Genomic DNA, 24,178 nt, shown 5'->3' on the forward strand with positions numbered 1-24,178 from the left:
TGTCTTCTGCCCAGTGGAAGTCAAAGAGAAGCAGTAGAAAGAAATAACCTGACCCTTTCTGTTAGCAGTCTCTGTCCTGGTGATGTTCAGCAAAGCAGCTGTCAGTGCAGTGGCCAAACCGCATCTCTCCTCAGGTCAGGTAAAAGGGGAAGGCTGTTGTGTGTGTCAAGACCTGTGATTAGGAAAGCAAAAAGTACCAAATCCCACCTTTCTTCAGGCCGTTTAGAAAGGGAAAGGTGTTGTGCACATTAAGACTTGTGGTTAGGAAAGTGGAAAGTGCCCTTCTCTGTATTCATGACTTTTCCAAGTATATTCCAAAGTTATGCTTGTGCTTTCCTGGGGGCACAAGTGAGCTCCGCTCTGTGAAGTGGGATATGGAAGAGTCTGAAAAAGAAAACGAACACACAGCCCCACAGGTCATTTGAGCCTTATTGTGCTGTTCCTTATTCTCCCCATAGGATTGCAAGCAGCTGGAAGTCCTGGATTTCCAGCAATCCCAACATTAACTGCAGCATTCCCACTGTTCTAAGAGGCAGGAGGGGACGATGTTTGTTTCGGCTCTTGCGTCGCGCTGGTGACTGGAGGATCCCGAGGGCTTGGCGGTGGGTGGGCTCAGCACTTCCATACTTTCTGTGCCTGACGAGTGCACAGGCGGCTCATCCTCCTCTCTCGGCAGCAGCAAACCCTCCCAGCGGATAGCTGGTCCTGAAGGTTAAAGCTGAAGTAGTTTGAGCACAAGGCTCGCCCGTGCGATGGTGCAGCCGGGATCCTTTATGGCCAGGGGCTTCTGACTATGGCATGGGCGAGGTAAGAGGTGAGGGGCTTGGAGTGAAAGCCCAGCTATGCCGGGGCTGGTGATGTGTGGAGAGTTGTGTGCTCTGGTCCGTGGTGGTAGCGGGTGTCTGCCCTGACAGTGCTCCTGTGGCTCCTTGTAAGAAAATGATCCCTTTGTAGCACAGTTTTTGGGAAAACAGTAACTTGACTGACATTTCTGTGTTGGGAAGTTTGTGTTTTGGATCATGTGAAACTTTTTAACGTGATGGGTTTTTAACTCTGTTGAATACGTGTTCAGCTGCTCTTTGTGGTGCTGTTTGGATTCATCACCCAGCTTCTCTCCTTGCAGTGGCTTTTAATTGGCTTCGTTGAGTTTTAGATCAGTTTAAACTGTGAAAAGCTATTAAGACCTGAAGACTGGCTGTACTGTTTCCAAACATGCTTTTAGGGCTAAGACTGGAATTGCAAGTTTGCACTATCACTGGTGCAGTGGACATTTGAACTTAAAAAACTAAGTGTTTTCTTAATTGCTGCAACAGCGCGAAGTTTGGGGCTTTTTAAAGCAAAGCAACTCACAGGTCTGGATGTGTGATTGTAAATGAGGAACTGGCATGAAGTGTCTGTTTTCCACCTGGATTCCACTGCTACCCGTTCTTAGCCCTTCATTAGTGATTATTTTTGCCTGTTGCTTCAAAGCAAACATCTAAGGCATCCCAGATAACTTGCGAGTGATGCAAATATCAGTAAAGAACTGAACAAACAGGTCACAGACTGGGAGGACGGCGGATGGCTTGGAATGAGTTAGGGAAGAGTGCAGAAGGCTTGAGAAGTGTGCTGACAGTGAGGACTTCCAGCAGTCCGTCTGCCTCTAAGCAGGGAGAACGTTACAGCTACTTACCAGTCCATGAGCGTGCTTGTGAGGATGGGGCTGTAGCAGGGCAGTGGTCAGCTGCTGGACAAGTTCAGACCCATTGTAAGAGTTCTGCAAAGATTTTAGCACTTACTGAAGAGTTTTAATTGTAGACACAGGTTTTCTGAGGAGTTTTCTGGTATTCCAAGGGCAGTTCTGAACTGGGTTGTTTAGGTGGATCTGTCTTAAAAGGTCTTTTCTTGGCTTTGTATGGTTTTATAGCTAATGGCTGAGATTCAAGAGGTTCTTACAACCTATGACGGAGAGTTTGTGCTGAATTTTAATGCAGAGGTTTATTGACTTGGTGATCTCCTGACTGCCAGCAACTTCTGTGGGTCCAAGCAACCAAACTCTCTTAAAACATCCCGTTTTACCAAGCAGAAGATGAGCTCCGGTGCACTTCTTGCAGTGCCTGCAATTGCGAGCGGATGTAACTCAGCCACTTGGGACCAACAAAGCAACTTAGAAACATGCTGCTGGGAGTAATTTAATCCTGAAAACACCCACACGGGTCCCTTCTGGACGGGGTTACTCAGACTCCTGTGTCGGGCAGGCACTCGCAGCGTGGCTGATGCTGCTTTTCTGACCAAGCTGTGATGCTGGCGAGTGAGAGCTTGTGCCAGTCTTGGTGACCTGCCAGCGTTCCCCTCACAGTCATTTGGACCTGGCTCTTTCCTAATGCCACTTCAGGTTTTCATTGTCTCCCTTTTAAGCGCTGGGGATGCCAAGTGAGTTGTGGCAGGTACCTCATTTCCACCTTAGCCCTGTTGCTCGGATGGGATTCTCCGAACCACTGTACCAACTCGGACTGTGGTCATAATCACTGGACAGTTGGAGTAAAAACCTGGCAGATAATGGGCCCCTTTGTGGTCTGGCTGCTCTTCACGGGGCTGCTGGCTCATTAGCAGCTTTCTGGAGAAGGATGCTCAGAAGGCAGATGAGGACACTGCAAACCCTCACCACCCACCCTAGTTCCAGCTTTTGTTTTTGGTGCCGTGACTCAACAAAGTGCTTTGTGGAGGTTGTGCTCCTGATTTATGTATTTTTAATCTGGTTAATAGGAAGTAAATTATTTCCTGTGAGAAAAAGATGCCTTAATGTTCCCTACTTTTTATGCTTGCCTTACGATAACCCTGCTGACTGGTATAGGGAAGCACATTCCTTCCTCACATCTCCTTAGGAAGACTCCCTGAATTACAAATGCACCTGTGAAAGCTGGTCCCTGGACCACACTAGCCTCTGTGTGGGAATGGGATCCCGACTGCCTTGGAAGGAAGGTTTCCTTGCAGGACCCCACACCGTTATCAGTGTTTGCAGCTGGTCTTTGCGCTTCCGGGGAGCAGCAGCAGGAGGGGAGTTCCACCGTCCCGTGCTTGTGCTGTGTAGTAACATGTAGTTGTGGTTAAGAATGGTCGACTTCTATTAAATCCCATCTCACTGGCTGGGTTCAGTATTGCTCAGCGTCTGAATGCTGCCTCTGTACTTTTAACTGTCTGAATTACCTGCTCACTGGCCATTGTCCGTTATGGTTCTGGTGGGCTGTTTGCTTTCCTCTCAAAGCCACACACAGAAAGATTTGATCTTCAAAATGCCCCTTGGAGGGGAAAAAGGCAACGGTGGCTTTCCTTTTTTGACCTTCTCATGCCATAAATATGAGCTGTTATCAGTGCTTGGCTGGTGACTCACAGTTCTCCCCAAACTGGAGAACACTGAGTAACTGAGGACATTACTTGTCTGTGAGATCTGGTTGGGATTTTTAAACACTTGGCTTCTTTTCCTGTAAAACAAAAGATTTCAGGTGCAGTTCCTGGCTGGGCAGTTAGGATGTTATTGGGTGTTTTGTGGTAAATACTGAAAATGGTTAATGTTGTAGCAGAAAGAAATCCCCTTCAGCAAACCCAGATAACTGAGTTTCATCCCTCAATATCGGTTAATAATTCCGTAAGGATTAAATCTCAAAGAAGAACCTATGGCTTTAAGTAGTAACACGAGTTACAATAAACTCCATAAATAAAAAGCTATATTTGGAAGAAAAGGAGTAGTGTATTTATGGGCAAAACTGTATTAAAGGAAATGTGATGGAAAAATTGAGTCAGATGAGCTGATGTATGAGGCATTTCCCTATGGAGTCATTGGGCTGAAAAATGTTTTCTATGCCTAAACTTGAACAGATGCTTCAACACACACTCACATACACACATGTACAATCCTCCCTAGTTTAATATTAGCAGTTGTGTGCATAGCACTGTGATTAATTCACAGACCAGCCTGGTTTAGTCTCTTTTCCAGGGGCTATGGGATATTTCCACATCATCCAGGTACTTATGTCTGGCTGTAAGCAAGCAGCCTGCTTAGTAGCAGTGTTTCTCCCCGGCTTTCCACCAGGCACATGCTTAAGTCACTCGCTGACCTGGGATTTGCATTTTTACACAGGAGTGAAAAATCTCTCCCTATTACCTTGCTTAGATGAAAACCCTTGGAGTCAGGCAGCTCTCTTGCCTAAATAAGCCCAGGATCCCAGCTCTGGGCTCTCAGAGACATTAGTTCCACCTTTTTAGTTACGGATTTGTCAGAAAACAATTCGGAGTGCAGTGCTTGACCTCGATTAAGATACTGTGGAAGTACAAAGAAAAGACATACATATGAATGAGCAGCAGACTGTGCCTACAGTTCTTTTGAGTACTGATGTTGCATTCGGTGGTGCTGGAGAGGTGGCTGACAGTTGTAGTTTATTATTTCCCCTTTGAAGACCCATTGTGGTATTGCCCTTAATCCCCTTTCCCAGAGTTGTAGGATTTGCCTTGTAGGCTTCATCTCTTCTAAAACAACCCAAAGCCAAATGGAGCTGCTTGTTTCTACTTTGCTTTCCAGACTGAGCCAAACTGATGAAGGAATGTGGAAAAATGACTTCTGGATCTAAACATGGCTCTGGCTGTGGTGCCTCAGAAGTGCATGTCCTCAGGATGAGTGCTGATGCTGCTGGCATCGGGGTATTGACTCCTGCTCCTGGTGACATCGCAGCAGCAGCCCCTTGTGAGTGCTGCGGCTGTGCCAGACTCTGGTATAACAAGTCATCCTCTGTAAAGTTCTGTATCCCTCATGTGCCTAAAATAGTAGAGAGCCTGGAAGGGAGATTGGATTTCTTGTGTGTTTCCATGCCACCTTGAGGGTGAGTTTCTGACTCCGTGTTAACTCATGGAAGTCTTGCTGTGTTATGGATTCAGGGGCACAGCTGACAAGTAATGCTGCATAATCCAGGGGCCTGAGGTTAGAGAAACATCTGCAGGCAGGCATGGGGTTGGTGTAGGTTGTGCACATGGGGCTGGCCCTGGTGTTAATATGCTTTTAAATGGCATAAAAATAAAATCGGTAAGGTTTGTAATGTGTGCCTGGAAGGGTGGGTGCCTTTCATGCAGCTCCTCCGAAAAACCTCCTGATTTTCATGGCAGACATACTGAAGTAGTTGAGAAGCGACTGGATTTTAATTGCAGCAGGCACTGATTCACTAGTTACTTGGCTGACATTCAGATAGGTAGTTTTTAAAAGGAGAAGAATTTTTATAGTGGAAACTGTGATTCCTGGGGTACTCAAAAAATGAAATGGAACCGTTTGGGAGGAATTACACTGTGATCCTCCATCCAGCCGCATGGAAATGATCTTCTTTGTTCCTTGGTGCAAATAAAGTCTTTGCTACTTCTGGCATTTACTTGAAGCATCCACCTCTGTGGCATTGCCCGGCTCGATCTGTATTCCTCAGCCTGCTCTTGCTCTCTTTGCAGTCTGTGGCAGACCCTCATCGATCGGGGTGTCTGCAGAATCCAGTTCCCTGGAGGGGAACTGTGCTGGGAAGGTAGAGACAGAAATAAATCACTGCTGCCCTTCAGGTGTGCCCGTTGTGGGAGATTTGCCGGATGAGTCTGCACTGAATGCCAATCAGGTGCAAGTAATCCACGATCAATAACCTGAGGTACCAGTGGGTTTGCTTTTTTCCTTCCTCTGGTACCTCTCTTTTAGCTGATTCGTGGCAGTGCTCTTCCCACAGGCCCCTGGGGAGCCGTTTGCTTAAGCAATTGCCATGCATTTGGGAAGCTCAGTGTTGTCGTTTAAGCTGCCTTAAATTTGCTGCTAATTTTCATAAGCTTTTGATAATACTAAATCTGATCAAATCTGTGGCTGTGGAAAGCAGTCAGGTGGCCAGAAATGACCCCCTATGCTTGGGGCACGGTGGGAAAAGGACTTCTGGCTTCCTCTCATAGAACACAAGTTATTTGTGGCTATTCTCAGATGGAACAGAAGCAGTTGGTATGTGTGTTCTCCCAGCTGGTATGATGGAGCGTAGGGACTTCAGTCAGCAAGTGTCTCAGGTCTCTCCCCTAAAGAGTCTAGAGGGGTATTAAAGTCTTTCAGAAAATGACAGTTTGGGGCTTCTTATTTCACTATGGGAAATAATTTTTTTGCCAACAAATAATCACTGAGTGGATTTATGTGTGTAGTTATATTCGAAATTTTATCGTTGGCAGAGTAAAGTTGTTGAGACTCCTGTTGAACTCGAGCTGGAGGAACGGTGGAATGCCAGTACTGCAGTCTGGTGATTTACTCCTCTCCTTTTCTCAAAACAAACTGTACTTAAACCCAGCTTCCTGGAATGAAACTCTTCAGTTATTCCTGCAGTTCAAGAGCAGTTGGGAGCCATGGAAGCAGCAGGACAGCATTTGGCCGGCGAGTGAGCTCTCCTGGCCAGCTTGTGTGATTGCTGCTCTCTTGTTGTCGTGGGCCCCTTGCTCTCTGCATGGTGTTCTGGAAGGAGCATCTGTGCTGTGGAATGGTTTTGGTGGTCTGATGTGTTGTTCTGTCCTTGGCTGTAGATGTTCCCAGCACCATCCTCATAGATTGTTGAGGTGTATAGGTAACCTGACAGTGAGAAGATGGCCTTCTGTAAGGACAAGGGGTAACGGGTTAAAACTTAAACAGGGGAAGTTTAGGTTGGATATAAGAAAGAAATTCTTTCCTGTTAGGGTAGTGAGGCGCTGGAATGGGTTGCCCAGGGAGGTCGTGAATGCTCCATCCCTGGCAGTGTTCAAGGCCAGGTTGGACGAGGCCTTGGGTGAGATGGTTTAGTGTGAGGTGTCCCTGCCCATGGCAGGGGGGTTGGAACTGGATGATCTTAAGGTCCTTTCCAACCCTAACGATTCTATGAGTCTATGATTCTGGTGGCTGCCTGCCATCCTTGTGAGCTTAGTGCTCTCCACCTAAGGAGACATACGGATGTGGAAAGTCACAGACGTCTGCAGACCTTTCTGGTCCTTGTTCTCTGTATCTCAAGTGCTGGAAGAGGGATTTTTTACAAGGGCATATAGTGACAGGATAAGGGGGAATGTCTTTTAGCTGACAGAGGGGACATTTACTATGAGGGTGCTGAGGCACTGGCACAGGGTGCCCAGAGAAGCTGTGGCTGCCCCATCCCTGGCAGTGTTCAGGGCCAGGTTGGACACAGGGGCTTGGAGCAAGCTGCTCTAGTGGAAGGTGTCCCTGCCCGTGGCAGGGGTTGGAACTGGATGAGCTTTAAGGTCCCTTCCAACGCCAACCAGGCTGGGATTCTGTAATTCTAATGTAGTTGGTGGTGAGGGTTTGCAGTGTCCTCATCTGCCTTCTGAGCATCCTTCTCTAGAAAGCTGCTGTTGAGGAAAACGTTGCATGAATTTGTTGTAATTGCAGGGTGAGATGGTGTCTTCTACCAGACCAGGTGAGAGAGCTGGGAGGTAATAGTCTGGTTTTGAATTTGAGTCACAGTGAAACAGCTGCCGTGTTGCAGAAGGGGTAACTGGGGCCATTGCATCATGGTGTGTGCTGTCTGTTTTATTTACAAGCTGCTAGTTTGTGAGGCTTATCTCTGAAGCAAACACTGGCTTAGTTTCTTTTGGCTGTCATAAGATGGTGGTGGGTGAATTAGGTGTTCATCCCATTCAGTTGAGAGCTCAGCTGAGAGTCGTTTGACGTACAGGAGCCGACAGAATTGCTCTCTTTTGGCTTCTCTCTCCTTTCCCGAAATGGCTGCAGAGTGATATTTGGGTCACTTGCCTCCAGTGTGTCATTTTCTTTTGACACTCATCCCTCTGAGCAGATAGGAGGAGCCCAATGGGGAGCTGCTGTGGTGCTGTTGGCTGCACTGGAATCAGGAGTAGTTCCAGGGGTGTTGTGGTTGTTTGAATCACTAATCACATCAAGACAGGGGGATGTCTCTGATGCCTGACTGAAACAGTATGTGAGTGAAGATACACAGAGCTTGCTGCAAGAGGGAGGAGGGCACCCAGGTAGGGGCTTGGATGCTCTAAGCCCCATGCAAAGGCTGTTGCTCTCCATCAGCATGTGTCCTTCAGGGCTTCCCTGGGGATGGACGACACAACAGCATTTGCATGTTCTTCGGTTTGGACCAGACACCTTTTGGCTCTGAAAACCATGATTTTTTCCTTCTTTCCTTGCTGCAGTGCTCTGGGTCTCAGGGTGGAAGTGTCCATCCCTAGGGCTGAGCTCTTAGGCAGGGCATCGTGCTCCCTTTCCTCTGAGTGCACAAGCCCTGTTGCTCTGCCTGGGCTCTGCTCTTCCCTGACACATCTCTGGCTGAAGCAGGGCCCTGTCCTGCAGTTCCTTTTCCTCCACACACTGGTGAGAGTGCCTGACACAAGCTGGATGTGGGATTCATTGGCAGGTGTGTGCAGTAGCCCCACTGTCCATCACACATCCATTGCTGCTGGTCACTTTGTACAGGCCTTTTGTCATCATCCCCGCTGCATTTTTATCATCTTTATCCTTCCATTGCCTGTATTTGTTAAAACAACAACTGAGAACACAGGTGAAAGGGCTCTGCTGTATGTGACTGGCTTCTACTTAGTGAGGAACAAGTGCAGCAGCACTGAGGGCAGGGCAGGGCATTGATTGCCACTGCTGCAAGAGACCAGTTCACATAGGAGCTGCTCAGAAGCATCCCAGCTTAAGAGCTGAGCGAGAGGAGAGTGGGTATGCGCTGGAGAGCTCCACCAGGGTGGTTTTTGAGTTCCAGTGTGGCAGCTCTTCACTTGTTGGGTTATTCCTAACCCAGCAGCTGTGTTGCGAAGGGAGAGGGGTTGCCTGCACTGCAAGGTTCAGTCCCAGCACTGTGCTGGTATGAGCAAGGTTTGGCAGGATGCCGTGTCAGCCTGGCTGTAGCTTGTTGCCCCGAGGATGGAGTGTTTTGTGGCAAGGACTGTCACGCACTGTGCCTCACCCTGTTATCTGCTCGCCGCTTTCTTTTCTCCATTATTACATTTCACATCACCAGAGTACAAGCATCATCTGGGGTTTGTTTCAGCTTCTTGATACCTCAAGCCTGTAGGACAGATCTGAAGAGCAGCCTGCTCAGGTTTGCTGAGCATCTGACAGCTCTGGCCTGAATCACTACAGAAATGCCAAATTTGGGAGCTCACCATACCAATTGCTGAGCTGGTACACCTCATTCCCATCGTTCAGAAGGGATACTGAACGCTGAGCATGGATAAAGGGATTCAGGCTGACACAGACCCCAAAATGGGTCTCCAAAAGGGCTAGCAGAGACTCTACAGCCCAGCCTCTGTTATGCTGAAGCCCGGTGACAGTGCAGGTTCTCTCTCATATGGGCTCGAGTCAAGCTTGCTGCTCGTCACATCCTTGTGCAGCCCAATGGACCAGCGTCCTCCAGAGCCAGGATCTCGCGTGCTCTGGGGTGTGTGCCCCGGAGACGATGCTTCCTGGAGGAGTGTGGTTGCTGTAGGTGAAGTAAAAGCTGCGTTTGGGAAGCACAAACCACGTCGTGATTCTGTTTGAATTGTGTCACTGCGGGGGAGTGTTGCTAAAAGTGTCGCTTGGCTTCATGTTGGCATTACCTAGAGGGCACGCTGGGGCTACGGGAGGTTCATGTCTCATCTGCACATTCCAGTTTATCTCTGAGCTGAATGCTTGGGTGGGTGGATGGATGTTGATTTTCCAACGGAGATGTAGTTGACATCTTTATTTTTTTGACAGCACAAGAATCTTATTATATCTCTACCTCTTACCCATATTTTAGTGTTCTATTTATATTCTGCATGGGATCTGTGGTCTCATCGTTCAGAGAGGGGTGTTTTAGGCTCGGGGGGATTGGTGTGTGATCAGCAGAACCTTGTCAGGATGCCTGGGATTTGAAGGCACTGTTCAGAAATGGTTTCTAAATCGACACTGATGCCTTGTGGCTGTTTCAAAGCCATTCTCTGCTCATTGCCATGAGAGGCTTGCCAGGTGAGAGTGTTTACTTGAAAAAGCAGCCTCTTCATTCCCAAATATTCTATAATATAGATTAAAACTGAAATTAAATACAGTTTTCTTATTCTTTTTCATCTGTATAGTGCTGTAAACACATTAGGGACTGTAGTGATAGGACAAGGGGTGATGGGTTCAAACTGAAACGGGAAGTTCAGGCTGGATATAAGGAGGATATATGCTCCATCCCTGGCAGCGTTCAAGGCAAGGTTAAACAGAATCTTGGGTGACATGGTTTAGTGTGTGGTGTTCCTGCCCATGGTAGGGGGGTGGAACTGGATGATCTTAAGGTCCTTTCCAACCCTAAATGTTCCATGATTCTGTGATTCTATGATTCTATGAATAAAGGTGGTGGTGACTGAACCCACTTCCCTCACTAACGATGGAAGGGTGATAGCAATGAATTAGCTTATCCCAGGAAGATCCCCACATCCTTCCCCTCACGTCCCTTAGGAGGAAGGGTGCTGGAACTGCTGCTCCACTTGGGATGGCAGGTGGCATTGGCACAATATTCAGTGGGATTTGTGGTGTGCTGCTGCCTTGCTAGTACTGAGTCTGGCCATGACTTTCTTCTTCCTTGAACAGCAAAGTCTTACTTGTTTTACAGGTTAATAAAGAAAGGAGCTCATGGAATCATAGAATCCCAGCCTAGTTTGGGTTGAAGGGACCTTAAAGCTCATCCAGTTCCAAGCCTCTGCCATGGGCAGGGACCCCTTCCACTAGAGCAGCTTGCTCCAAGCCCCTGTGTCCAACCTGGCCTTGAACACTGCCAGGGATGGGGCAGCCACAGCTTCTCTGGGCACCCTGTGCCAGTGCCTCAGCACCCTCACAGGGGAGAACTTCTTCCTTATATCTGTCCTAAACTTCCCCTGTTTCAGTTTGAACCCATCACCCTTTGTCCTGTCACTCCAGTCCCTGATGAAGAGTCCCTCCCCAGCATCCCTGTAGCCCCCTTCAGACACTGGAAGCTGCTCTGAGGTCTCCATGCAGCTTCTCTTCTCCAGGCTGAACAGCCCCAATGTTCTCAGCCTGGCTCCATACGGAAGCTGCTCCAGCCCCTGATCATCCTCGTGGTCTCCTCTGGACTTGCTGCCACAGCTCCATGTCCTTCTGATGCTGAGGACCCCAGAACTGCACACAATGCTGCAGGTGGCGTCCCATGAGAGCAGAGGAGCAGGATCACTTCCTCCAACCTGGTGGTTATGCTCCTTTTGATGCAGCCCAGCACACGGGGGTTCTGGGCTCAAGCACACGCTGAAGCAGCTCATGTTCAGTTTCTCATGGACCAACACCCCAAGTCCTTCTCAGGCTGCTCTGAATCTCTTCTCTGCCCAGCCTGTAGCTGTGCCTGAGATTGCCCTGACTCAGGGGCAGGACCTAGCACTTGGCTGTGTTGAGCTCCATGAGGTTGGCATTGGCACCTCTCACACATGTAATTCCTGTGTTTCCTCAGAAATCTGGTAAATCCTGCCCTTTCTTAGATTTCAGTGTAAATGAGATGTGAGTAATGCAAGTTATTCATTCATCCTCATGCAACTCCTATTGCAATTAGCCTGTGGGACCAATTTTACTTTCATGGATCATGAAACCTCTTTTGACTAGCAACAGAATTGCCATGCATTTATTCTTGCATTTTTTCATGTCTATAATAATGGCTTCAGAACAAAGCAAATATTAATAAATTAATCAAATTCTATTAGCATGACATGGGAGGGCGTCTTTTTAAGGGAAAAACGTCTTCCTGTAAATATATTCCCCTCAACAACTGCCTTTGGCTACAAAATAAGCTGTTTAAGACAAACCTTGTCTGACGTGGGGCTGGTGAGGGAGAGCGCTGGGAGCTGCAGCTCCCTGGTTCCCCAGGAGCTGTGCCTCATGTTCCTGTGCTGCACCTCGCCTCCATCCCAGGGAGGACGTGCCTGTGAGCTGAAGCCCATAGCCTGGTGTGGACTCAGCCTGGGTGGGTGTCTCCAGCTAAGAGGGGCTGGTGAGCTGGACTAGGGCAGCGCTCTCAGTCAGCCAGGGTGGAGAGGTGAGGTGCAGAGTCCTTCAGCCAGGGTCAGGATGGTTTGGGTTGGAAGGGACCTTAAAGTTCCCCCAGTTCCAACCCCTGCCATGGGCAGGGACCCCTTCCACTGGAGCAGCTTGCTCCAAGCCCCTGTGTCCAACCTGGCCTTGAACACTGCCAGGGATGGGGCAGCCACAGCTTCTCTGGGCACCCTGTGCCAGCGCCTCAGCACCTTCATGCTAAAATGTTCCTTCCTAATATCCTGTCTAAACCTGCCCTCTGTCAGTTAAAGACTGCTGCCTCTTGTCCTGTCACTAGAAGCCCTGATAAAAAGGCCCCGTTTTACTTATAAGCTGCTTTTATATGAATTGAAAGACCACAGTAAGTTCTCCCCTTCAGGAGCCTTCTCTTGTCCAGGCTGCCCCAGCCCAGCTCTCTCAGCCTGGCTCCAGAGCAGAGCTGCTCCAGCCCTCGTAGCATCTCCATGGCCTCCTCTGGACCCACTCCAGCAGTGCCAGGTCTGTCTTGTGCCAAGGACCACGCAGCGTTTGATGCAGCCCAGAGCACAAGTGGCTCAGTGCCCTGGGAGTGCACATTGCCGGTCCTTCAGCCTCCAGTACACCCCAGTCCTCCTCTGCAGGGCTGCTCTCCATCCATCCACCCCCTGGTCTGTGTTGATGTTTGGGATTGGCCAGCCCAGGTGCAGACTCTTGCACTTGGACTTGTTGAATTTCAGGAGTTTCACATGGGCCCTCTCCTTCTGCCTGTCAGGATCCCTCTGGACAACACCTATTCCCTTCAGTGTATCGGTGGCCCCTCAGCTTGGTGTCATCCACAGACTTGCTGAGGGTGCACTCAGTCCCACTGGCTGTTCGTGATGGAATGATATGGAATGAGTCTTGATATCACAGAAGCATCATCGCACCGTGGGAGGTCTTGGGTTGGAAGGGACCCATACAAATCACTGCGACCGACTCCCTGCTCCTTGCTTTATACTAATGCAAACAGCAGCACGCTCCCTGCTGTGCTCCCTGACTGGTGGGAGGCCATCACAGATGAGAACACCTCAGTTAGGTGAGAAAGCTGAAAGGAGATGAAATTAATCCCATGTTTAAATGGATTTTCAAAGCCACCCATGGGCTGGAGAGGGGAAGCTGCAAACACGAGGCTGATCACTGCCTGTGTGTGAGCAATAGCTGTGTTAAAATACCTCCAGCGATTTCCTGCAGTGAATCTTAGTAAACCTGGTGGGTTTTTCCTTCTTTTTTTTCCGTGTACCTGCTTCAGATTCCTCTTTCTTCTGTCTGGATCTCGGTGTGCAGAACTTTCTCCCCCGCAGGAGCCAGCTTACTGTCAGAGGAGTGTCATGTTCTTGGCGTGGTATGTCCTGCCGGCTCCATGGAGCCTCCGCCGCTGGAAGGGCAGGAATGAGCTTCTGACAAAGACAAGGAATGAAAGTCTCTCTCAAATGCTCTTTCTGGCATGGTTTAAATGAGCTGAAATTGCTGACATTCTGCCTTTTTCACGTATGTGTCAGTGTCCATAGACTGATTTCAAACCATGGAAAGTTATTGAGTTAAATGTTGCCTGAACAGCAGATCCGGGAGACACCAAGTGTACGTTAGGTGAAGGTTACTGCAATGTAGCTGGGTCCTGCAGTTCTTGTGTTGTGAAGGCAGAAGCATGCAGCATCCAACGCTGGCTGATCCCGTGAATGAAGGATACCACCATTTCAAATGCCCTAAGAAGATTCTTTGTTTGTATTCCATTCAGTATAGATGGCTTAAACGTTTCCAGTAAGAGAAGGCTTTAATGACAGGTCATCTTGCTTGGGCTAAACTGGTTCCTTAAAGACAAGGAGGTTCTTTGCTGCAGGTGGATTCTCCCATATTTGTGGCAGCAGCTCTGCTCTGGTCTAAAGCTAAATTTAGAACAAGTGACACTTTCTTGTGGAAGAGAATCCGAGCTCTTCCACTTCCCATCTCCGCAGCCACCGCTCTGGAATCAGCAGATGTCTTGGTTGTTAAACACACATCTGATAACGTTGCCGTCTGCGTCTGAAGGCTGTGGTTAACCCAAATGTACAAGTGTGTGGGGTCAGTGTCGTGTGCAGGTTTGTCATGCTGCTCATTTATATAACGTGTGGAATCCAGGACATGGATCCCAGTCTTTCTCCTGAAGCAGGGCTCTCCAGTGGGCGCCACAGCCGAGGGAGCTGAGCTGTGACCACAGTCTCCCTCTTTATAGCTGGTGAACGATATGAGCCAGCCACAGATGTGCTCTGCAGGTAGAAAACACACTGTGAAGAGCTGCTAAAGACCTCGGGAGAATTTATGAGATCCTGAGGTAGAAACTCATCTCAAAGATTCAGTGTCCCTTCTGGTGTTGGAACTGTGGCACTGCAGCCTGGTGTGAACGGGAGTGTTGTGGCTCTTACCTCTGTATCCCCCCATTGCAGATGTGGGGCTCTCTTGCGTTTTCTGTTCAGTGGGTTGAAGCCTCTTTGGCCACATAGAGTACCCCTGACTCTTACCACCCCTTTTGACTCCTAATCTGAGTGTGTGCTGGGAAATGCGTGAGTGAAGCACAGTCTTTTGTCCCACTAGTGCAGAACTCAGGGCTGCAGAGCAGCACTTGGGGTCTTTCTGAAATGGGGTTCAGAGTGTGAAGCCACTTGCAGTAAGGTGCTGCACAGGGCTGGAAGCCTCGGCTCTTTTTTCCTGTTAAAAAGGTGTTATTTCGTCCAGTTCTGTCTATGGTGTAATGGTTGTGTAGAGAGAAGAGCTGTGACTGTAAACCTGGATTGATGCATGCCCAGCTGACAGCCACCAGATAAATTGATTCACTGGTCATCATTTTCTTCCCATGTTTCCCAGGTACATAAATTAAACTCTAAATCTCTCACTTCCAGGCATCTTCTCAGTTCTTCAGCTGGCTTTGAGGCTGGAATACTCACTCTCTGATGTGCAAGCAACTTCTGAAGGATGCAGACGCAGGCATTGAGTGCTGTCTTGCTAACCAGGAGGTAAGATCACCCTCCTTGCTCTTGTTTGCACGTGACCCAGCCAAGGGTTGCATCCATCATCTCTGCTGCATCACCAGCTCTTGTTGAGGTGCTCATCCATGAGGACCCTCACTCCCTTCCCTATTAACTGATGGTGCGAGGAACTGTTCTTTTCTTTAGCTGCATGTCTGCATTGAGCTTGCTTAAACCCATAGTTTTGTTTCAGTGGACTCAGCCTCTTGAGCTCCCTGTGTTTTCCTCCATCATGGTAACTCTCACCTCTGTCAGCCTGCAAACTTGCCATGTGCAGCTTCTGGCAGCAGCCATGTCCTGGTGCAGGCTGGGGAGGTCATTTGTCAAGACCTTTGTTACTTTTGATATGCTTAATATGGTCTTTTTAAATACTCTCTTGTGCTATTCTTTTTCTCACACTGTCATGGAGCAATAAATCAAATGTCGCACACAGCCCATCCACATGATGTCTGTGCTGTTGCCTTTTCAGCAAAATGTTGAATTTCACCAGAAGGGGGATCACATTTAGATCCTTTAATTCTGGATTGATTGCATCCCCTCAAATCTCATTATTGTGCCTCTGAACAACTCTGTAGTTCTATGGAAGAAGTGGAAGAGTTGCAAATATTCTTTTCTGGGCACAGGCACAGGGTGCCCAGAGAAGCTGTGGCTGCCCCATCCCTGGCAGTGCTCAAGGCCAGGTTGGACACAGGGGCTTGGAGCAAGCTGCTCTAGTGGAAGGGGTCCCTGCCCATGGCAGAGGCTTGGAGCTGGGTGAGCTTTAAGGTCCTTTCCAGCCCAAACCAGTCTGTGACTGAAAGATGTCTTATATCCTGTGCTACAAGATCAATCAGTTCTTCCTGTACACAGTATTTCACCAGTTTCACTCTTTAAAGCTCCAGTTGGGCCTGTAACATTGCTAGGTTTTGTTCATTGTTACATGGCAGTGTTGCCAGCCCTGAGTTTCCACTGATCGTTTTTTTCGTGTCGGGATTGCAGATTTCTATTGATTTCTGTCTAGCATCTGTTCAGAAAGTTTTGACAGATAATTTTTTTAACTAGGTTTTCCTTCTACTCTCCCCAAAGCCACAAGAAAATACACACAAAAGTCTTTTCTGGCCCTGGGAGGGTGGTTTTTAGCCTCCCTAAGGGACTGAACCCAAATCCATAGATCAGTTCCAGCAGCAAGTTAGAAGTTAGATCACAGAATCATGAAGTGCCTTGGGTTGAAGGGACCTTAAAGCCCATCCAGTTCCAACCCCCTGCCACGGGCAGGGACACCTTCCACTAGAGCAGGTGATGTTCCTTAGGTTGGACCATTGTCTAGGCAAGGCCTGCAGGGTAGCACTGCTCGGGTCACTCAGGTTGTCTTGCCTTAAAGCAAAGATAACAGCAGTTGCATGTCTTAGGTTTGGGGTGGGCCATGCATTTCTGTCTCAAGCGTTGCCCTGTGGAGAGGACAGTTTCTCTCCATGGGCTGTGCTTGAGGCTGAGATCATTAGCCCAGGCTCTGACAAGGCTTGGCCACCTTCCTGCAGTTAGAATAAATCTTTCTGTTAGCAGTGGGACGGAGCCAACAGGACCCAGAGAGTTTCAGAGCTTAACTCCCCATCCGCTGTGTTTTGGAGACTTCAACCTTAAGTGTAAATGTTTTTATTAGCATTTGACTTTCTCTTCAGCTCAGGATTAGCTTTGGGAGCCCATTTGCTTTGTGAAATGGCAGTTAACTGCTCCTTTTCTTGTCATAGCAGACTTCTCAAAGGCCTGTGGAGGAGGCGTAGGATCTTCAAGCAGATTCTGGCAGCTGGAGGTTCCCGATAACAGGTGATGCTCCAGACGCGGTGGTTGTACAGCTCTAGAGGGTTCTGCCTCTCTTGGTTGAATGTTTGCACTGCTTAGGCTCACGCTGATAAACTTCTAAATATTTGGGTGGGGTTTATTTGTTTTTTAGATAAAATTGACCACCATGAGTTGGAGTTTTCTGACCCGTCTGTTAGAGGAGATCCACAATCACTCTACCTTTGTTGGCAAAATCTGGCTGTCAGTGCTGATTGTGTTTCGGATTGTCCTGACTGCTGTGGGAGGAGAATCCATTTATTACGATGAACAGAGCAAGTTTGTGTGCAACACGGAGCAGCCTGGCTGCGAGAACGTTTGTTACGATGCTTTTGCTCCTCTTTCACACGTGAGGTTTTGGGTCTTCCAGATCATCCTCGTTGCCACTCCATCTGTCATGTACTTGGGCTACGCAATCCATAAGATCGCCCGGATGGTGGAACACAGCGAAGCCGACAGAAGAATCAGAAGCAAAAGCTTTTCTATGCGCTGGAAACAACACCGTGGCTTAGAGGAAACTGAGGAGGACCACGAGGAGGACCCCATGATGTACCCAGAGATTGAGCTGGAAAGTGAACGGGAGAACAAAGAGCAGCAGGCGCCGGGCAAAGCCAAGCACGACGGCAGGCGGCGCATCCGGGAGGATGGGCTCATGAGAATTTATGTCCTGCAGCTGCTGGCGAGGACCACGTTTGAAATTGGCTTCCTGGTGGGTCAGTATTTCCTGTATGGCTTCGAGGTGAGCCCCGTGTTTGTGTGCAGCAGGACGCCATGCCCGCACAAGATCGATTGCTTCATTTCCAGGCCAACGGAAAAGACCATTTTCCTGCTAATAATGTACGGGGTGAGCTGCATGTGTTTACTTTTGAATGTCTGGGAGATGCTCCATTTGGGATTTGGCACCATCCGGGACACATTGAACAACAAGAGGAAAGAGCTGGAAGACTCTGGTACCTATAACTACCCTTTTACTTGGAATACACCATCTGCTCCTCCTGGCTATAACATTGCAGTCAAGCCAGAGCAAATGCAATACACTGAACTGACCAATGCCAAAATGGCCTACAAACAGAACAAAGCCAACATAGCTCAGGAACAGCAGTATGGAAGCAATGAAGAAAACATCCCTGCCGACCTGGAAAACCTGCAGAGGGAAATCAAAGTGGCTCAGGAGCGCCTGGACCTCGCGATCCAGGCTTATAACAACCAAAACAACCCCAGCAGTTCCAGAGAAAAGAAATCCAAAGCGGGCTCAAACAAAAGCAGTGCCAGTAGCAAGTCAGGAGATGGGAAGAGCTCTGTCTGGATTTAATGTTGGCTGAGTTTAGATACTGTGTTTTTTCTCCTAGTTTATCATAACCAGCAACCCCTTGAATAATGGCTTCCATTAAGTAACTATTTGACTGTGTTTAATTTCAGGGATGCCGTTGGCTCGTGATTCAACCTCTCACAAAGGGGTTAAACGCATATTCTAGGATTATAGAACTTTATTCTTCTGTCTTCCAAGTCAGGAGGCAAATACTTATATTTAAATCATTCTCAGTGAACGGTTTATGCTGTATGTACAGTATTATAGTACATTTATTATGCACAATTTTTTTGTACTTGTACACTGGATCTCTGATGTTACACTTTTTTATATTGCCAAGGAGCAAGCAATGGGTAGCTGGTAGCATTTTGCTAGTTTTATTACTGTGGTCCACAGTTTTTGTTGTTGTTCTTCCTTGTTTGAAACCTAAACCTTAACTATGCTGCGTTCCAGAAGTGCCTTGAACGTGCAGACAGCCCAGCAGAGTCTCCACTTAACCCAGGCAGCCCATGGGTGCAGCAGGGAGGTTGGGAAAACATCTGTTAATGGTGCTCTTGACTCTTGTTTTTACCCAAATGATGTGCTACTTAGGAAATGGAAATGCCATACTTACAGCTACTGTGCGCTCCAGGGTTGGTTTCCTAGGAGAGATGTGTGATTGAGTCCTTGCAGTCCAAGTACCAGTGCCAACCCTCACGCAGAGAGGGCTCAAACCTCCCTGCGAGCTTCCTGCACCAGGAGGGAAGAGAGACTTCCAACTCCTGCAAAACACCCCCCAGAAAGTACATAGAAATTACTGGATTCAGTAATCCCATGTAGTTCTGTGATATCTATGGATAGAGATGGGTTTGAGGTCTGTTGTTACAGACAACCGCTCCCCCAGGGCATGAAGTTGTTACCATACCTTTTGGATAAGATTTCTGTCGTTTCCAAAGTAATCTGCTTGGATGGAGTCAGGGTGAGTTTGTTTCTCTGTGCATTCCCTGGAGGAACAACCTTCCTTCCCCCGAGCCAGGCCACATGAGCTGTCTGGAAGAGTTTTTACAAAGCCCTTTCCGAATATCAATGATACTGCCTTATTCCAGACCCCTCTTCTTCCATTATGTCCGAGGAATTCAGTTCAGACAGAGCAATATCTGGAGTTCAGATTTCTGCTTGAGAGACCAGTCAGATTTGGCATTTGGAGGTTTTGGCATTAATCTTGAATTTTGAATTAGAAAAGGAGAATGCGGAATGTGCTGCCTTTGGGGCTGTCTTTTTGGCAAGGACACGCATTAATGGTTGGGAGATGCTGATAAATGTGTATGCTTTTTTGCTACTATTTATAATGTATTCAGGACCTCGCTCCACGCTGGGCTTTTGTTAGGTTTTCATGCGTTTGAATATATTTTAGAGGCTGTCTCAAGCAGGGCTGTTCTGTTTCGAGGCTCCCTCAGTCCTTAGTGCCCTCGTTACAGCCTGGCCAGGGACGGGATTGACAAGGAAGGCTCTGTGGACACGGGTGAACCCACACTCCATTCCTGTCCCATAGAACATCTAAGCATAGGCTTGATGGTAAATTTAAGCTAAGGGGATATGAGCACATGCTTGCGGTTGTCCTCTACCCAAGCACTTGCTGACAATAGGTGTTCTGCTGACTTGATTTTGCTGTTTTTACTCTGGGACACCAGGCAGCCCAGGCAGAGAGCCCAGCTCTGAGTGTGGGTCAGCGGGAGCCTCCCCAGTTCATCTCCAGCAGTGGGAAGTGAGTTTCCTTTCTGCCTTTTCGTTTGGCTTTGACTCCTGGCCACTGCTCCAGGAAGGGAGCACCCTCCGAGTTTTATGCAGTGAAGTGTCAGGGTGATGTCTGGAAGCAGGAGTAGGTAACACAGGAAGTACGCAGCAGTTTGGAACAGCAGAAGTGGGCTTGTGAGCAGGGACCAGCAGCGTGGGGTTTGTTAGTAGTGCTGCTCCAGTTAATGAGGAGGCTGAAGAGAAGCACACAGCCTGAAGATGGGCAGAGAGGCTTTGCCAGCAGAAAGCTCTGAGTGTGATGGGGAAGCTGGCTGGAAAAACATGTTGTCTGAAAGTACTAGGGAAAGACATTTGGAGCCTGGAGATAAACAGGGATGGTGGCTACAATCCGCTCATTATCCCAGACACTGGGGTGGTTCTTTTCAGCTTCCCAAGAGCGGGACGTTGCTTGTGGTGGTTTCAGAGCAGCCTTTCACCAGTTCAGTGGCAAGGAGTGAAAATCCTTTCCTCTTGCTGCTCTCTACACAAACTGCAGCCATTTCTTAGCAATGGCTTCCAATAAAACGGGTTTGTGACAGCTTCTTCCCCAGTTCATGGTCCAAACTATTCCCTGCTTCAAGCTGCCGCCTTGGGTCAGTGCTGTGAGCTTCTGTCCCCAGCAGTAAATACTCCCCTTAGTGAGCAAAGTGGGTAGAATATTCCAACCCCAGCACTGAATTCATTCCGAAAACACAAAGTAATGGAGCTGTTTCTGTTCCTGGTTTTTTGTTTTCATTTGGATTGTGTATAAAGTGCACATTTTCTTTGAAACTGAGTGTTTGCTCTTAGTAGAGGATGTCTGTTCCAGCGCTGTTCATGTTCGTGACTGTATTCAGTTTCAGAGCATCAGGCTTGATTTTTCCTTTTGAAGAAATGATACCTGCATTACTTTAAAATGCTCTTTTGCTTTGGCTTAATGTAGGCCATTCTGAAAGAAACGTTCGTCAGAGACTTTGGGAGAAGACATCCTGAACATAACTTGGGTTTGTGTTGTCATTCTCTGGTTTTGGATGCAGTTTGGAAAAACCAATCTATTAAATCCAGTGGATTCCTCCAGTCTGAGTGAGATGGCTTCTTTTTTCCAGCCCTAGAATATGTTCTGAATATGTGAAGGAGGGAGAGGGTTGTTTTAATGGGGTGTTGTAGAGCCACAACTTGGAGGTTTTCTGTATTTGACCTTGTTTAGCATCATGGAGTCAGGCAGAACATGACTGAACCGTGCTGCACGTGAACTGCTCTTCAGTGACAACAGCACTCGCACGCAGAAAAAGACAGATCTGTAAACTTTGGAAGTCAGACCTTGAAAAGGTCTTCGAAAACATGGAAATCTGGGCTTATGCATATGACTGAGCATGCTGATCCTGTCCAGTGAACTGTGCAGCATTAGCTGCCCTAATTTAGCTGCAGTTTGCCAAAGAGCATACGGAGCTGGCTGCCCTGCTCCCTTCCGAACTGCCAGCTGAATGCCTGGCTGTGTTGCCGGCACAGAAGAGGGCTTTTGTCAGTGTTCCATGCCTTGCCCTGGCTGCACTTTGCCCTCCAAAGTGGGAGTGGGTCTGAGGGAGGCATTACGTGGTTTCAGCTGTGAGAAGGCTGAAGGGAGATGGATTTGGTGGGGTGGGGGGCTTGCAATGAAAAGCTGTTTGTTCAGAGTTAAAAGCAGCCGTGTAGAGGAGGACAGCGCTGCCTGTGTCACAGAGCTCCTTGTATCCAGGGCTGTAAGGGCAGAAACCAGTCGTGGCAACCAAGGGGGGATCCAGCACTAATAACTGTGTGTGCTTTCTCACTGTCAGGTTACCTGAGCATCCTGCAGTTTCCTGGGAAACCCTCATGGAGCAGGGAGCAGCCGAGACACAGTCACCAGCTCCCTGCCCAGGCAGGGTGACACCAGCGTGAGCCATCCAGCACGGGTTCAAGTGCACGGATAACTGAGGAGGTGCAGTGGGACCTGGGGTCGTGCTCTGTGTGCCTCTGCTGCTCCAGAAGGACACTTAACTTCGCCTTATCTTTAAGCATGTGATTATCTCTGCATGAGTCAATGCAGCCAGCTACAGGCATCCAGCTAAGCATGTGCTTAAGTGTTTTAAAGTGCAGAAGCCTTCATTTAACAGGGAATTTGCAGCAAGAAATTCTGAAACGCTTCAGGCATTTGGCTATAACTAAAAAAAGGAAGGGTGCTGTTGCAGCTCTTTTCTTGCAGTCTGTTTCTTGGGGAATCATGTAATAGAAGCCATCATGTGATGGCTGGATTTGATCTTGTGCTCAGAGACAGGCACCCAGAGGTCAAAGCTGGGATTGTGTGCAGTCACCCCAGGCCTGCTTCACTTGCTCCTTGCAGATGTATCTGAGAACCCCCTGGGTCTTGTGCATGGCCTCCAGCTGCTGCCCATCTCCCAGGGGTCCTGTGCCACATCTGCCAGCCCTGTGTGGCTGCCCTGGGTGCTTGAGGCCCTTTCCAGCAGCACCATGCCCCTTGACTGATCCCAACTGATCCTCTGTGTCGCTGGGCAGGCCAGCTGACACATCCACCTTTTTCTCAGCTATAAAGCGAGGATAATGCAACCTGGAGTTGAAAGTATAAATTGGATCCTCTCTGCAGAGTCATTTTCCTGTTGGAAGCGTAGATGAGGTGTTTAATATTGTTAGCATTTCATTTTCCTTCCTGTAGTTAGCTGCAGTTTCGTCTCAACTGCACTCTTCATGATGAATTCTTGATACCGGGCACATAACTTCCCAGCTCCGAGGTTACTTTCCAAAGGATCTGTTTATTGCCTGGTTGCTCTTGGGGTGTTTGTGGCGTGCCTAATTCCTCTGAATGGGATCTACTGTGCTCTGCACCTTGTGCACTTTCCATGAAACAGTTCCTGAAGGATGGATCTGATTGCATGATGTACATCAGGGTTTGCTGTTAATGGTGCAACTCACCTTTCGACAGCAGCGTGGAAAGGAGCTCTGGGGCTTCTTTCTGCTCCTTCAGGCCTTGCCATTCATTTTCTCTGTATCGCAGGAGACTTCAAATATCACTTCATTATTGCTTGGAAAATGACATTTTGTTTTGTGCAGCGTGACATTAGTGTTGTGTAAATTCCGTGTTGAGGGCTGAGGACAAATGCCTTACAAGGGGATTTCAAACCTCGGAGCCGTGCTCATTGGTGGTGTGGAGAGGTTTCTGTACACTTCAGATTTTGCTGCCCTTCTCCCTTTTCTTTTTCTGTGGAACAGGATGTTCTGGTTACTCTTTGGCGAGGGACCTGTCTCCAGATTGTGGACCTGAGCCTGCTGCTTCCCCACGAGCAGAGCAGAGATGCCTGGGACAGAGTTTGTGACTTCTGCTGCCTCCTGGCCTGGGTTTCCTCTGTGTGGACACAAAGCCTGGGTGAGCAGCAGGAGCTGCAAACCCACTTTCCTTCAGGGATGGCCGCAGCCCGGGGTGATGCAGACCTGTAACGCATTCTGCCAGGTTAGTCTTGGGGTTCAGTTGGATGGTGGGATCCCAGTGTGGTGTTGAATGGAATTTCTGGTGTCAGGAAGAAAGCAGTGGTGTATTTCAGCTTTGCTGTGAGGATTGGAAAGCATCGTGCCAACTTCTCTGCTTTCATCTTGCTTTTATTCAAGGACATGCTGTGACTTGAGGGAATTACTTTTCCTTTTACCCCTGAGTGCTTCTTATCCTTAGGAAATCAATGTTCCCATTTGCGAGTTGTTTGCCAGGGATTTTTTATCTTTTTTCCATAAACCTGAAATCACCTGAAAATCCACTCGCAGGAAACTTGTTTAAAAGCCTGTTCTGCGTGGAAAACGGTCTTGGTAACACACTGATACTAGCAGATGTCAGGATGTAGGTGTGTATCCACTACCTGGCTCTTACGGCCCTGACTTCTTGTGCAGAGAAGAAGGGGTTTCTTTCATCTTCACATTCCACAATTCACAATCCCTGAATTTAAGTGTGATGGCTCTAAGCTCTGAGACAGAATTTCTCTCTCACTTTCTGCTGCTGATAGCAATATTTCTTTTCCATTCCTCTGAAGCTGGTATTATGGTATTGAGTGGACGGTGTTAACAATAGTGAGTGTGTATTCTCATGTCATATACAAAACATTGAGACTTAATGCATCCTAGACATCCTTGGGAGTGTTTGTATTAACTGTGGTGCAAAACACTTTGAAAACAGGAAGTTACAAAGGGAAGTTTGTGCCTTGTTGGGAGGCTGGTGCCTGTTTATGGGCACGTTGGATGTTCTATAAG

At 48.2% G+C, this 24,178-nt stretch overlaps 1 protein-coding gene across 3 annotated transcripts; it reads left to right on the top strand.

Annotated features, from left to right (window-relative positions):
* Positions 1–624: 624 nt before the first annotated feature.
* Positions 625–20,989, top strand: GJC1 (gap junction protein gamma 1). 3 transcript variants are annotated; one of them, XM_062629962.1, is made up of 3 exons: positions 625–807; positions 14,911–15,024; positions 16,764–20,989. In XM_062629962.1, the coding sequence occupies exon 3, from the start codon at positions 16,982–16,984 to the stop codon at positions 18,161–18,163; it is 1,182 nt and encodes a 393-aa protein (XP_062485946.1). In that variant the 5' UTR covers positions 625–807; positions 14,911–15,024; positions 16,764–16,981; the 3' UTR covers positions 18,164–20,989. The 3 variants fall into 3 exon arrangements, with proteins under 3 accessions (XP_062485946.1, XP_062485948.1, XP_062485947.1); XM_062629964.1 differs by having other exon boundaries at positions 16,767–20,989; XM_062629963.1 differs by lacking the exon at positions 625–807 and adding an exon at positions 13,055–13,073.
* The last annotated feature ends 3,189 nt before the right edge of the window (positions 20,990–24,178 follow it).

This window comes from Pezoporus occidentalis, unplaced genomic scaffold (genome assembly GCF_034315485.1).
Source record: "Pezoporus occidentalis ecotype Australia unplaced genomic scaffold, CSIRO_AGI_Poc_V1 ctg344, whole genome shotgun sequence".
Classification (NCBI taxonomy): Eukaryota; Metazoa; Chordata; class Aves; order Psittaciformes; family Psittacidae; genus Pezoporus; species Pezoporus occidentalis.

Bases quoted from the DNA above. Each gene is read 5' to 3' on its own strand.
- GJC1 (XM_062629962.1), top strand. From the start codon at position 16,982: ATGAGTTGGAGTTTTCTGACCCGTCTGTTAGAGGAGATCCACAATCAC.